General features: G+C 48.1%; 1 protein-coding gene across 1 annotated transcript in view; it reads left to right on the top strand.

The window, feature by feature from the left end:
• The window catches only part of KEL (Kell metallo-endopeptidase (Kell blood group)), a 36,027-nt gene that overhangs the window by 18,535 nt on the left and 2,515 nt on the right, over positions 1-14,977 (top strand). Inside the window, exons 7-17 of the mRNA XM_044999698.1 lie at positions 2,660-2,848; positions 3,891-4,036; positions 4,487-4,613; positions 5,195-5,305; positions 7,000-7,098; positions 7,674-7,751; positions 8,258-8,361; positions 8,968-9,078; positions 11,600-11,667; positions 12,066-12,232; positions 12,901-12,996. Coding sequence (XP_044855633.1) covers positions 2,660-2,848; positions 3,891-4,036; positions 4,487-4,613; positions 5,195-5,305; positions 7,000-7,098; positions 7,674-7,751; positions 8,258-8,361; positions 8,968-9,078; positions 11,600-11,667; positions 12,066-12,232; positions 12,901-12,996 — 1,296 coding nt within the window. The remainder of the gene's footprint in view (positions 1-2,659; positions 2,849-3,890; positions 4,037-4,486; positions 4,614-5,194; positions 5,306-6,999; positions 7,099-7,673; positions 7,752-8,257; positions 8,362-8,967; positions 9,079-11,599; positions 11,668-12,065; positions 12,233-12,900; positions 12,997-14,977) is intronic.

The following is a 14,977-nucleotide window of genomic DNA, read 5'->3' as shown; positions in this document are numbered from 1 at the left end:
AATAAAACCGGCCCCAGCACCGACCCTTGGGGCACCCCACTTGATACCGGCTGCCAACTAGACATGGAACCATTGATCACTACCCGTTGAGCCCGACCATCTAGCCAGTTTTCTATCCACCTTACCGTCCATTCATCCAGCCCATACTTCTTTAACTTGCTGGCAAGAATACTGTGGGAGACTGTATCAAAAGCTTTGCTAAAATCCAGAAATAGCACATCCACTGCTTTCCCCTCATCCACAGAGCCGGTTATCTCATCATAGAAGGCAATTAAGTTAGTCAGGCATGACTTGCCCTTGGTGAATCCATGCTGACTGTTCCTGATCACTTTCCCCTCCTTTAAGTGGTTCAGAATTGATTCCTTGAGGACCTGTTCCATGATTTTTCCAGGGACTGAGGTGAGAGTGACTGGCCTGTAGTTCCCTGGATCTTCCTTCTTCCCTTTTTTAAAGATGGGCACTACATTAGCCTTTTTCCAGTCATCCGGGACCTTCCCCGATCGCCATGATTTTTCAAAGATAATGGCCAATGGCTCTGCAATCTCATCGGCCAACTCCTTTAGCACCCTTGGATGCAGCGCATCCGGCCCCATGGACTTGTGCTCGTCCAGCTTTTCTAAATAGCCCCGAACTACTTCTTTCCCCACAGAGAGCTGGTCACCTCCTCCCCATACCGTGTTGCAGAGTGCAGCTGTTTGGGAGCTGACCTTGTCTGTGAAGACAGAGGCAAAAAAAGCATTGAGTACACTAGCTTTCTCCACATCCTCTGTCACTAGGTTCCCTCCCTCATTCAGCAAGGGGCCCATACTTTCCTTGACTTTCTTCTTGTTGCTAACATATCTGAAGAAACCCTTCTTGTTACTCCTAACATCTCCGGCTAGCTGCAACTCCAAGCATGATTTGACCTTCCTAATTTCACTCCTGCATGCCTGAGCAATACTTTTATACTCCTCCCTGGTTATTTGTCCAATCTTCCACTTCTTGTAAGCTGTTTTTTTGTGTTTAAGATGAGCAAGGATTTCACTGTTGAGCCAAGCTGGTCGCCTGCCATATTTACTTTTCTTCCTACACATCGGGATGGTTTGTTCCTGCAACCTCAATAAGGTTTCTTTAAAATACAGCCAGCTTCCCTCGACTCCTTTCCCCGTCATGTTATTCTCCCAGGGGATCTTGCCCATAAGTTCCCTGAGGGAGTCGAAGTCTGCTTTTCTGAAGTCCAGGGTCTCTGTTCTACTGCTCTCCTTTCTTCCTTGTGTCAGGATCCTGAACTCGACCATCTCATGGTCACTGCCTCCCAGGTTCCCATCCACTATTGCTTCCTCTACTATTTCTTCCCTGTTTGTGAGCAACAGGTCAAGAAGAGCTTTTCCCCTAGTTGGTTCCTCCAGCACTTGCACCAGGAAATTGTCCCCTACACTTTCCAGAAACTTCCTGGATTGCCTGTGCACTGCTGTATTGCTCTCCCAGCAGATATCGGGGTGATTAAAGTCACCCATGAGAACCAGGGCCTGTGATCTAGCAACTTCTGTTAGTTGCTGGAAGAAAGCCTCGTCCACCTCATCCCCCTGGTCCGGTGGTCTGTAGCAGACTTCCACCACGACATCACCCTTGTTGTTCATACTTCTAAATTTAATCCAGAGACTCTCAGGTTTTTCTGCAGTTTCATACTGGAGCTCTGAGCAATCATACTGCTCTCTTACATACAACGCAACTCCCCCACCTTTTCTGCCCTGCCTGTCCTTCCTGAACAGTTTATATCCATCCATGACAGTACTCCAATCATGTGAGTTATCCCACCAAGTCTCAGTTATTCCAATTACGTCATAATTCCTTGACTGTGCCAGGACTTCTAGTTCTCCCTGCTTGTTCCCCAGGCTTCTTGCATTTGTGTATAGGCACTTAAGATAACTCGCTGATTGTCCCGCTTTCTCGGTCTGAGACAGGAGTCCTCCCCTCTTGCAGTTTCCTGCTTGTGCTTCTTCCCGGAATCCCACTTCCCCACTTACCTCAGGGCTTTGGTCTCCTTCCCCCGGTGAACCTAGTTTAAAGCCCTCCTCACTAGGTTAGCCAGCCTGCTTGCAAAGATGCTCTTCCCTCTCTTCGTGAGGTGGAGCCCGTCTCTGCCTAGCAATCCTTCTTCTTGGAAAACCATCCCATGGTCAAAGAATCCAAACCCTTCTTTCCGACACCATCTGCGTAGCCATTCGTTGATTTCCACGATTCGACGGTCTCTACCCTGGCCTTTTCCTGCCACAGGGAGGATAGACGAGAACACCACTTGCGCCTCAAACTCCTTTATCCTTCTTCCCAGAGCCACGTAGTCTGCAGTGATACGCTCAAGGTCATTCTTGGCAGTATCATTGGGTTATAGCCTATATTTAAACCATTTGTAAAGTGTGAGGGAACTGTACACTATTTATTTCTAATTGATTATTCAGTTTTGTTCACAGATCTAACAGTCCTATTCAGCAAACCTTGCTCCAGACAGATACACAGGAACATTGGGATGAAAGAGGTGGTTTGTGTTGGTGAGGTGGTGGGGAGCAACTCCTGAAAGATTGAGGGTTGGGTGGGATGATCCAGGTGAATGGCTGGGTGAGTGGGATGGCTCAGATCCCAACTCATAGCTCTTCTACTGGTGATGGGTTTTAAATCACAGGTGGTCCGTGTGTATTTCTCATACCTGATGAAGCTGGGGACACTGTTGGGAGGGCCACAGAATGTTACCTCCACCTTCATCGCCTTTGCCTTGTCCTTCATCTCCAACCTCCAGAAGGAGGTCACCCCACTGCAGGAACGGCAGGAGAAAGGGATGCTGTTCTATCACACCACTATCAGGGAGCTGCAGGTGTGTGTCTTGAACTTCCAGATGAGAGAGGATGTGTGCAGGGCCAGCTCCAGGCACCAGCCAACCAAGCACGGGCTTGGGGCGGCACCTTGTAAGGCCAATCTTCGGGTGGCGGGGGGCACTCAGGGTGGTTTGGTTTTTTTTTTTTGGTTTGGCAGGGTGGCGCTCGAAGGTTTTTTGTTTGTTTGTTTCAGCGGGGCAGGGCAGCGCTCCGGGGGGAGTGTTTGTTAGAGCCGTCTCTGGATGTGTGGAGCCCCTTGCAGGAGCCCGACAGAAATTGCCATTCTCCTGCCTCCTAGAGTCTCCTCTGCCACTGAATTGTCAGTTTCAAAGGGGTAGCCATGTTAGACTGTATCAGTAAAAACAATGAGGAGTCCTTATGGTATCTTAGAGACTAACAAATTTATTTGGGCATAAGCTTTCGTGGGCTATAACCCACTTCATCAGATGAATGGAGAGAAACATACAGTAAGCAGGTATAAATATACAGCAAATGAAAAGATGGGAGTTGCCTTACCAAGTGAGGGGTCAGTGCTAATGAGGCCAATTCAGTTAGGGTGGATGTGGCCCATTCCCAACAGTTGACAAGAAGGTGTGAGTATCAACAGAGGGAAAAATATTTTTTGTAATGGCCCAGACACTCCCAGTCTTTATTGAGGCCTAATTTGATGGTGTCAAGTTTGCAAATTAATTCCAGTTCTGCAGTTTCTCATTGAAGTCTGTTTTTGAAGTTTTTTTTGTTCAAGAGTGGCCACTTTTAAGTCTGTTATTGAGTGTCCAGGGGGATTGAAGTGCTCTCCTACTGGTTTTTGAAGTTACAATTCTTGATGTCTGATTTGTGTCCATTTATTCTTCTGCGTAGAGACTGTCTGGTTTGGCCAATGTACATGGCACAGGGGCATTGTGCACATCTACCAATGTGATATATGCCATCATGTGCCAGTACTTCAGTCTCCCTGGAGACATTCCTATTTTCCCCATTCAGTCCTGGGGATAGGCTGGGAAGTCACATTTCAGCATTTCTGTTTGGTTTTACCTTTAGGAAAAGGCACCCGCGATCGATTGGCTGTCATGCCTCCAGGCAGCCTTCCATCCTGTGCAGCTGAACATCTCCCAGCCAATTGCGGTGCATGACATGGATTATTTGAAAGGCATGTCGCGGATGATTGGAAAATGGCAGAAAGGGAGGTAGGAGCTGATGTCTGATACTGTAGCCATTGTGCCTTGAGGAGGCTGTGATAGCTTCAGGTGTCAAACTAAACCTGAATGGACTTAATCAGTGTTCAGATAGGAGATGGCCAAGGAAACACTAAGGCACTGCAGAAGATCAATGGGTTAACTATCAAGGCTCTTCCCACTTGTAGTCATTAAAGATCCTATGGCACTTTCTGCAAGCTTTGACCTGTTTCCTGGCCCAGTTCCAGCTCAGGCAATTATATTCTGCCAAACTAAATTCTTCCTGCAGTTCCAGGCAGAGGTACTGTTAATCACTCCTTGTCTTCAGCTGTTAAGTGGTATTGCTGTTTGCAGTTAAACAGCTGCCACAGTTTACCCAAGATATGGATGCATTTAGTACTGGCTGAAGTGATCCTTATATATTAATCCCTATAAATGTGCTGCTTTGTGTCTTTTCCCCAGGGTCCTACAGATCTATATGATCCTCTGCCTGGTTGGAAACCTCTCCCCAGCCCTCGACAGCCGGTTCCAAGATGCACGCAGGGAGCTATATGAAAAGCTGCATGGAAAGACAGGGGAATCTGGGTTGGTGAGTCAGCTTTCCTTCCCAAGGCAACTCTGTAGATGCTCTGCTCCCATGGCCACCCCCCTCTCCGGCTGCTGCCCCGATCTCTAGTCCTCGAAGTAGTTTCTCATGTTGGAGGGACAGAGTGGAAGGACATGCTGACCAGGATAGCAGCATTACTTCCTATTTCCTAGCACTTTCCTCTAGTGATGATGCCATGGAGGAAGCCAGTCCTGTACCTGCTGCTGCACCCATGGAGTCCAATCCACACTAAGAGACTTCCACAAGGACAGGGGTTGGAGAACAATATACAGATGGGCAGGTTTCCCTTTTCTGTCCCTTCCAGCCAGGATATGAGTTCCCTCCACTTGTGGAAGCGAAGAGGGTGAACCAGCCTTGAGTTCTATGGCCATGTTTTCTGAAGTGCTCAAAACCTTTTAGGGTTGATAAAAATCTAAGTAAAATAAATTACATTCTTGATTATTTGCTATGATCATTACTACACATGTATACATATTTCTCTGTCCCTCTCGCTTTCTGTGTGTTGTTCTGCCTTCCTCCTCTGGAACTTTGTTTCTCTCTCTCTCTCTCTGCTTCTTTCCCAGGTACTGGCCCATCGCTGGAGGAAATGCCTGAGTGACACCAGCACCTTCTTTGAGCCTGTCCTTGGGGAGATGATTGTGCAAGAGATTTTCCCTCAAGAGACAAAGGAACTCGTAGGTATTCTTCTTCCCCCACCCAACACAAACTCATCTTAATTTCCTTCTTCTCTTTCCATTCTCACCTGATACACTATCAAGGTCAGGTCCCTTCCTTATTCCTTACAAATGTCCCATCATTCTTTGGGAGTGAGGTAGGTTATTGGAGCTTCAATACACTTATTGCTAAAATAGTCAGTACTAGGACCTCTATCCTTAGCCTCATCCCTTCAGTAACAAAGCAGAGAGTGGGACCCCCAGTACTCATGCAAGACCCTACACTAAAACAAACCATTCTGTGCAGCCCCAGCACTCATACAGGACCCTACAATAACAGACCAGTGCATGCAGCCCCAATACCCATGAGTGATTTTATAATAACAAACCTGTGCTTCCAGGCCCAGTACTTATATGTGACCCTACAAGAACAAACTAGTACATGCAGCCCCAGTAAGTGCAGTTCCGGCACTCATGAACCATCTCATTACAACAAACTAGCATGGATTACCCAGTACTTGTGAACAATCCTATATTAACAAACCAATATGCCAGGGCTTCTGAGTGGTCAGTAATAACAAACAAGTCTGCATACCCTGCAGAAGGGGAACCTTTTTGCTAAGGGATCAGATTTCCATTTCCAAGATTATTAGCACAAGCATTGAATTTATAAAGGGTTTGCAATGTGTGAAAAATGCCATGACAAAATAACCCAGGGACATGGGACAATGAGAGACATTAAGAGGGAAGATCAATGAAGAAGCAGAGAAGAGAAAGAGGGAAGAAGGACACAGGAGAGCATGTCAAACTACAGCACTCATCTTCCTTGTAAGGGCATCAGTGAAGTGAATTTCCTGGGCTTCCTCCAGGGCAGAATATAGGTTCCACTGTGAGAGAAGTGTATGTGTGTGTGCACATGCGTGTAGCGGAGCCCTGAACTGATTGATTGAATCCCCCTCAGACACCACCAGCAAAGAGGAGGGTCAGATTGTATAATAGAGGGAGCTGGAACTAAATACATCCTGAATTTTCCTTTAATTCAAACAAAGGGAAAGAGTCTAGAGTAGATCCCATCCCATGTTAGGAGAGGAGAAGTCTAGGACTGAATGAACAAGGGACTGTGTTCTCCTCTCACCTAAGCAGAGGCAATGGGGAGATGAGGAGAACAGGGCAGGGCTGGGGAGCAGTGTACAGGGACAAGCCCATGGCTGAAAGGAAGTGAAGAATGAAATCCCTTCTCACTCCCTGGAAAGAGGGCAGGGGCTGCTCTAGGGATTTTGCCGCCCCAACCATGGCAGGCAGGCTGCCTCCGGCGGTTTGCCTGCGGAGGGTCTGCTGGTCCCGCGGCTTCAGCGGACCTCCTGCAGGCATGCCTGCGGGAGGTCCACCAAAACCGCGGGACCAGCGGACCCTCCGCAGGCAAGCCGCCGAAGGCAGCCTGCCTGCCACCCTCGCGGCGCTGGCAGAGCGCCCCCCGTGGCTTGCCGCCCCAAGCATGCGCTTGGCGTGCTGGGGCCTGGAGCCGCCCCTGAAAGAGGGATCCTTACCAGGGCTGGGTTGTAGCTCAATTTGTGGAGCATAGAGAGAGAGTAGCCCAGGACTGAATAAACACGGGCCCTGATTGCTCCCCTCTCCTCTCAGAGCCAGATATGGTATTTCCTAAGGAGTAGCTGCTTTTCTGTAGCCCTGAGTGTATCTCTCTTTCCCCTTGGCAGGCTGAGAAGATGTTCTCTGTGGTCCGAGATGCCCTCAACAGTCGGCTGGATCAGGTGGAGTGGATGGATGAGCAGACCCGACAAGAGGCCAAGGACAAGGCATGTGGGAAGACACAGGTCACTGGGTCCTTATGTCCCAGAAGCCCGTGGAGAAGGGATGTGCACCTGCACATACTTTGACATGTGTTCTCATGTACATGATCCTACATGGACACTTTTATACATACCTGCTCAACACTTCTAGGTGGATACACATATACCATCATATGCACATGGTCATACTCTGACGTATATATGGAAAAGGTCAGTGTTTGTCCATGCGCACCCACAGCTGCACATGTGCCAACATATATGAGCACCAACAAGCTTCCACATGGAGGGAGATAAAAAAGCACAAAGTTGCCCTGGTGTAAGCAGCTGCAACTCCATGGGCTTCATTAGAGCAGCTGCTGTTTATATCAGGGTTGCATTTGGCCTTATGGCACTGATTTGGGAAAGGAGAAGAGCAAGGGGAGATGTGTTACCTGGAGAAGTCAAATAGGACATCTCTTATTTTTACAGAGCTAATTTATAAGTCCTTCTTACCCTGCCCTGAAACACTTTATAGGGACATTCAAAATGTAAGGAATCCTCTTGGTTATGTGCATTATTTTATTTTATTTTAATGATTTAAGGTTTCTAAGCTGCAGGTGGAAATTGGCTATCCAGACAGCACCCTCCAAACTCCTGAAATGGACCGGGAATTCCAGGATGTGAGTTATACAATGCAAACATACCTTTCTTGTTACTGGTAATATACCTGTTCCATACCCAAGGGGAACTTCTGCTGGAGGGGAAGGGAGCAGAGCATACAACTAGCATACCTTCTCCTTTCCCTCCAATGTCGTTTTGAAAGAGGTTGGGTCTGGAGAAGCTGGGAGGTCCAGCCAGTGCTCTTGCGTCTTTGCTTACTCTGCCTCCTGTTGGGACAGGAGAAGTTGGGGGTGGCACAGTTCATCCCCCAAAGAAGCCGTGCTCTGCTTTGCTTGTGATAATATCTCCTGCAGTCCTTTTCCACATCTTAGGTTGGAGATTTTGAGGGTTGGGAGAAAAAAGAGAGAATATTTGATTGTTTGATTTTTTTATTAACCCCATTTTCTGCCCTGTTTGGCGTTGTCTCTTTTGCCCCATCCTCTTTCTAATTCTCATCTCTCTCTTGCTCTTGCTCTCTCTCCTGTGTCCTTTTAAACTCGTTCTCATTGCCTTTCTCTTTCCTCAGCTGGAGATACATGACAATACCTTTTTGCTCAATGTGGTGGCCTGCCTGAAGGCTTTGAGGGAAAATTTCTCCCTGAGGCTCCTTCATCCCCACCTGCAGGATAAGTATGTGTCAGCTGACAGGTGGTGGGGATGATGTGGGGTAGGGGACTGGTTATAGGATGTATATAGGCTGCGGAGAGGAGGTATAGGAGCAGCTGACTGGACACAGAAGAAGATACAACAAAAACAAGAGGATTTGAGATATAGTATAGGAATGGGCCAAGATAGTGGGGAGGAAAGTTGCTCTTGTGGTTAATGCACTGAGCAGAAAGTCAGACAAGCTGGGTTCATTTCCCTGTTCTGCCACATACCACCTGCATGACCCTGAGGAAGTCTCTTAGCCATTCTGTAAAATGAGGCTACTAGCAGTGGCTTACCTGACAGTGGTGTGAGGAGGGTACATCCATGAATGTTTTCAAGGAACTTAGCTATGGCAGTGATAAGTGCCTAATAAATAAATAAAGGCGGATACAGTGTTTGTATTGAACACATGAGGCTCTGAATAATGTGAACCTCTAACTCTGCCTCCTCTCTGTATGGGATTGCACTGGGGAGTTCTTTCTCTATGTCACCACCATTCCCACAAAGGTCCAGTAGGGAGAGAGATCAGGAGAAGGTCCCAAGTCATTAATAGTGGGTGTTCTCTCTCTTTTCTTTTTCTGCTTCTAGTTGGGAGGTCTTCCCTTGGTCTGTCCATTCCTACTACTCACTGAGGCGCCACGCCGTGGTCTTCCCGGCAGGAATGTTCCGCAGCCCCTTCTTCCACGCTGAGTTCCCCAGGTACTGAGAGGCTGCAAAGCCACCAGCATAAACCTCACCCCTTCGACATGCTGTGTTTGTACCACACTGTTTCACTGTAAAAGGCCAAAACGGGGGAGAGAGGGTCCTGCTCTGACTGAACTCAGTGGGAATTTGTCCACTGGCTTCAGTACGAGCAAAATCAGAGCCTAAGTGCTTTCCATGAGGGGCTGAGATAAGCCATCTCTCATCTGTCACTGAATAACCTCAGGCTCTTACCCTGAGACTCAGGCTGGCAGTTTTCCTGGCCCTCCCATGCAGGCAGAATATAATAGAGGAGAAGGAAAAAAGACATGAGGCTCATCAAGACAGGCTACAAAGAAGACAGTTCCTGAGTCCACCTCAATACTGAGTCACTCAAAGATGGAGCTATATTTTCTAGAGTCCAAGAATAAATCCTGTGAAACCTTTAGGCAATCTCCTATCCAAAGTGTCTTCAAATGGATCAAAGACAACTCTGTTCCTCCTTTATAAAAAGACCACCTCTACTAAGCAACCTTTTTTTTTGCATTATGAGGTTTGTATGCATTCCTGTAAACCATCAAACAGTGCAATTCTGTTCCTCTGTTATAATGAGAGCACCTCTGTTGAGCAACCAGTTGTTGTCATTGAGTGGTCATTGAAGACACATCAAACATTGTTTGATGTCATTTTTTTTTGTCCCCCGGGAGAAAGGTTTGCACAGGGAGAATAATCCCAGACTCATTAAATTCCTATTGTACAAAAATAGGCTCTCACTGGGGAAAGAAATGAAATAAGTGGTCTGATCAGTATAATAATTCTTTTTAGTCTATGGTGAAACTTACACCTCCTATCTGTAGAACACCCATGTGTCCTTGATGACTCATAAAACTCATAACAGGATTAAGAATGGGACACAGCTGAAATGAATAATGGCAAGACAAATATACTTTTCTAATGCTATGTGCTTCCACTTAATGAGTGAGTCACTTCTGAATCAGCAGATCTGCCCCCTGTATTCAGTCTGATCTGCTGACTAAATTGACTGTGACGGAAGTAAGTTTGTTAACACTGTTAGCCCAGCAGAGCCAACAGTTCAGAGAGAGAGAGAGCATTAGATTCAGGAGTCAGAAATCCAGGGTTTGGGGTTTTTTCCTCAAAAAAATGCAGTTTGGGGTTGACAAAAATATTTCACAAATTTATTTTGAATTCTCCAAGTTGTTTCAGTTGAAATAAAAAAAATCGAAACATTTTGTTTTGACATTTTTTAATGCAAAGTTTTGATTTTTCAATTTTAAATGACTTTTCATTTTGAAATTTACTTCAATTTTATTAAAGAATTTTTTTTAAAAAACTGAAAATGAAACATTCCATTTCAGGTGGAACTTAATGCTTCATTCAATACAATCAGATTTTTTTTTCAACAGTTTGCTAAAAGAAAATAATAAATAAATTCTGGCCAACCCTGAAACAAAAGTTAGTGTTGATTTTTCAGAATGGCCAGTAAACTGAAAAATCAGTTATACATCCAGCTGTAGTTGCAGATAACCTTTAAAATGTGAACTGAGTCTGTAGAACTCTTAAAGCAGCTGCTGTTAGAGAGATGTGAGTTGCTCCTATTCATTTCAGTGACCTGTTAATTCTGAAATCTAGTGATGATCACTACGTACATGTCAATGTGCTTTGCTTTTTCATTATTGATCAATGCATATAAGAAAGGAGAGGGATGATCATACTGTGGAAATTTGACTGTGAGTGGACTCATTCTGGTGTTTCAAATGGGTGGAGCTTGGTTTGTGGGTGGAATCTGTGGGAGTACCACAACTATTTCTAGTGAAACCCTCAATTAGATTACTATCTTGCGCATACTTAGCAGACTTGTTAACAAACATCCAATTACAATTGTTCACTTGTACAACCCCATTATCTTTACCCTCAGTTACCATTTGTGCAACTCTTCAACAGGCAATGGGGTTGCACAGATGTCACTAACCTGGCATTACCATGTCACTAACCTGGCATGAAGACACTGGGATTCCACAATTAATGAGGGCAGAATTTGACTTGCAGAATCTTTATTAATGATGAAAGGGTATGAGCTAGAAAGAATTCAGCTTGACTCTCAGGGTATGTCTACACTAGAATAAAAGACCTGTCAGCTGACTCGGGCTGTGGGGCTAAAATTGTTGTGTAGATATTCAGGCTCACAAGCCCCAAAGTCTATACGACAATTTTGCAGCCGTCCAGCAAGCCCAAGTCAGCTGACCCAGGCCAGCTGTGGGTATTTAATTGCTGTGTAAACATAGCCAGGGGGAATTGGCAGTGCTGATAGAAGAATCATACCTTTACTTGCACATTTACTGAACATGTTGGTCTGGAATAACAGAGACGATAAGCATGCAGCCCCTGATACTGGTTTTACACCATCACTTGGCAGAGTAGAATCACACTTAATGGAGCAGGGTTGTACAGAGAAACCCTTGCGTCCCCTGCCTCCTGCAGGTTTGGCAGCTGATACCTTTTTACATTCTATGTTTTTCAGCGCTGTGAACTTTGGAGCCATGGGAGTCATCATGGCACATGAGCTGCTTCACGCATTCTATGATTACGGTGCGTATTGTGAACCATTCAGAGGTGCTGGAGCTAGAGGTTCCAGGGGTGCAGCAACATCCCCTGGCCTGAAGTAGTAATAACAACCAAATACATGGTTTCCACTTTCAGCACCCTGACTATAAAAATTGTTCCAATGCCCCAAACCATTGCTGGTAATTTATAATAGAGTCTTCCCTCTGCTCACTGTCACAGACCTCAGAGGTGTGTTCCCTCTGGAGAGCTCAGGGGCACTCCTCCAGGACCTGCTCCCTATTTAAATGTGTAGTGCAAAGGTGGGTTTGGTAAATTCAAAAGACTCAATCCCAGACCATGCTCATTACTAATGGGAGCAGTGACTGAATCCCAGTGGACACTGGCATTACATTTACCTTCCTGGATTTCCCTCGTCTCCACAGTGGTGCCTGAGAGCTGTCCTAGATGCAACAGGGATGCATTAGTGCGGGGTACAGGCTGCCTGGTGGAACAGTATGAACGCTACTCTCTGCAGGGCCTGAGAATCAATGGCACTTTCACCCTGCTGGAGAATGCAGCTGACACAGGAGGACTCGCCATCGCTTACCAGGTATCACAAGCTACCTGCTGTTCTAGTCTTGTAGTTTCACACAACTCTGCTAGTACCCCTCAGTCCTGCCCTGCCCTGCCCTGCAACCCTCTTGCTCTGGTCCTGTCTTGGTCCTGTATGAATCAATACCCATATCTATGAAGCTGAAAGAACTCTGTGGAAGAAAGTTCCTCTTCAGGGAAGTTATGAAGTTTAATTAAATAATGTCTGTCACATGCCTTCAGATCTTTAGACAGAAGGTACTAGTGAAATGCAAAGCATGGCAAGTATTTTTTGAGCATGGGTGACTCAAGTTGAAATGGTTTTCATTCATTTATAGTGCATCAAACATCATCATCTTCTGACCCTCTGCTGCCACTATGTGGTATTGCCTGGAACAGGAAGCACAACAGTTAGGTTGATAGGAAAGAGGGCAGGGATAAGCCAACTTGGAGAGCAAGGAGATGGGACGGGAAAGAAAAGGCTACTATACTTTCTCGGTGAGTGGGTGGATGGATGTCTGTGGTCCCAGCGTAAGAGCTCCAGCGCAGCACCAGCAGGCAGCACCAGCATGCATACTGGGAGGATGGAGGCTCCTGATTTCAGCTCTCTGTTGTGAGTTAGACTTTAATGATATTTGTGACAGTCTGAGTTTTTTATTTAATTTATCTGTCCCTCTTTGCCCACAGGCCTATAAGAACTGGCTGAAAAAGCACAAACAGGAGAGGAATTTACCCGGGAGTGGACTCTCACATCATCAGCTCTTCTACATCAGCTTTGCCAATGTAATGAACACCTTGCTGATCTTATTCATCTTGTCTGTCCCAGTCCATCTGGCCTCCTTTAATGTATCTTCCTCTCATACTTTCTCTCTCTGGTTTGTGTGTCTGATTATCACCATCTCCCTCCCTCCTGGTCTGCAGGGCCGGCTTTAGGCCGATTCACCCGATTCCTGGGAATCAGGCTCCGTGCCTAAGAGGGCCTCGCGCCTTTGGCGCCTTTTTAATTTTTTTTTACTTACTCCGGCTGCCGTCTGTCTGCTCCGGGGTCTTCTGTGGCCCCGCTCCCCTGACCAAAGCGCAGGCGGGAGCGCGGCTGCCCCACAGCCCCGCTCTCCCAGCTGGAGCTCCGGCTGGAGCGCGGCAAGCCCCGCGGCCCCAGCTGGAGCTCCGGCTGGAGCACGGCAAGCCCCACGGCCCCGGCTGGAGCTCCGGCTGGAGTGCGGCAAGCCCCGCGGCCCCGGCTGGAGCTCCGGCTGGAGCGCGGCAAGCCCCACGGCCCCGGCTGGAGCTCTGGCTAGAGCGCGGCAAGCCCCGCGGCCCCGGCTGGAGCTCCGGCTGGAGCGCGGCAAGCCCCACGGCCCCGGCTGGAGCTCCGGCTGGAGCACGGCAAGCCCCACGGCCCCGGCTGGAGCTCCGGCCAGAGTGCGGCAAGCCCCGCGGCCCCGGCTGGAGCTCCGGCCGGAGCGCAGCAAGCCCTACCCTGCAGCCCCGCTCTCCCAGTTGGCGCTCTGGGTCCTGGGGTAGCGGGGGGCTCCGGGGACTATTTAAAGGGACGGGGCTCCAACTGCCTCTGCCACCCCGGTCCTTTAAATAGCCGCCGGAGCCCCGTCGCCCCCATGCATTCCCCAGGGCTCCCACAGCTATTTAAAAAGTCTGGGGTGGGGTAGAAGCAGGGGAGCCCTGGGCCCTTTAAATAGCCCCCAGAGCCCTGGGATAGCGGGGCGCTTGGGGGCTATTTAAAGGGCCAGGGCTCCAGCTGCCTCTGCTGCATCCCCTGCCCTGCCCGCACCAGCCCCGCCCCCCCTGCCTGCAGCCAGCTCTGCACCCCATGCCCACAGCCAGCCCCTGCCAAACCTCCTGCCCTGTCTCCAGCCAACCCCTGCCACACACCCCTGCGGCCCTGCCCAAAGCCAGCCAGCCCTACACACACCCCTGCCCGCACCCAGCCCTGCACCCCCTGCTCTGTCTCCAGCCAACCCCTGCTGCACCCCCCTGCCTGAAGCCAGCCAGTCCCGCACTCCTCTGTCTCCAGCCCTGCCAACCCCTGCTGCACTCTTCTGTGGCCCTGCCTGAAGCCAGCAGCCCCACACCCCCCTGTCTCCAGTCAACCCCGCACCCCTTGCCTTGCCTGCAGCCAGACCCTACCTCCAGTCAGCCCCTGCCCTGCCTCCAGCCAGCCCCATGTCCACTGCTGCCCTTCAGTTCCCAGGGCAGTAACCCTGCACACCTGCTTCAATGAGGGGGGCAGGGAGCAGCTGGGACCCACACATGTGCTCACCCCCAGGGATTGGCGGGGACCCACACATGTGAAACAGTGGTCATTAATAACCAATCAACAGCATATATGATGCAATGTACATACTATATAATTTTATTATTTATATAGTTATGGAAAGTAAATAATACATGGAAGAAATGAAAGGCTTTTTTTTTTTTTAGTCATCCCTGCCAGGGCCCCGCCGAAAATGTTCGAATTGGGCCCCACACTTCCTAAAGCCCGCCCTGCTGGTCTGAGTCTCTCTCCCCACTTTGCAGCGCTGGACTGCTCCCTAAATGCTGATCAAAGGCCTCACTGAAGACATACATCTTACAGTGGGCTCTGAAGTAATATCAGACTGTCAAAGGGACCAAGCACAACAAACTATCTACTATCCATCATTTAAGGTTTATCTAAGGCAGCAGTCACTGGAATATCTAAGCACCCTTGGTTATGATGACTGATGTTAATGAAAGAAAAAAAATGAATGATATTTAACTTGCCCAT

Source organism: Mauremys mutica, chromosome 1, assembly GCF_020497125.1.
Source record: "Mauremys mutica isolate MM-2020 ecotype Southern chromosome 1, ASM2049712v1, whole genome shotgun sequence".
NCBI classification, from domain to species: domain Eukaryota; kingdom Metazoa; phylum Chordata; order Testudines; family Geoemydidae; genus Mauremys; species Mauremys mutica.
This window is presented reverse-complemented; position numbering and strand designations above follow the sequence as displayed.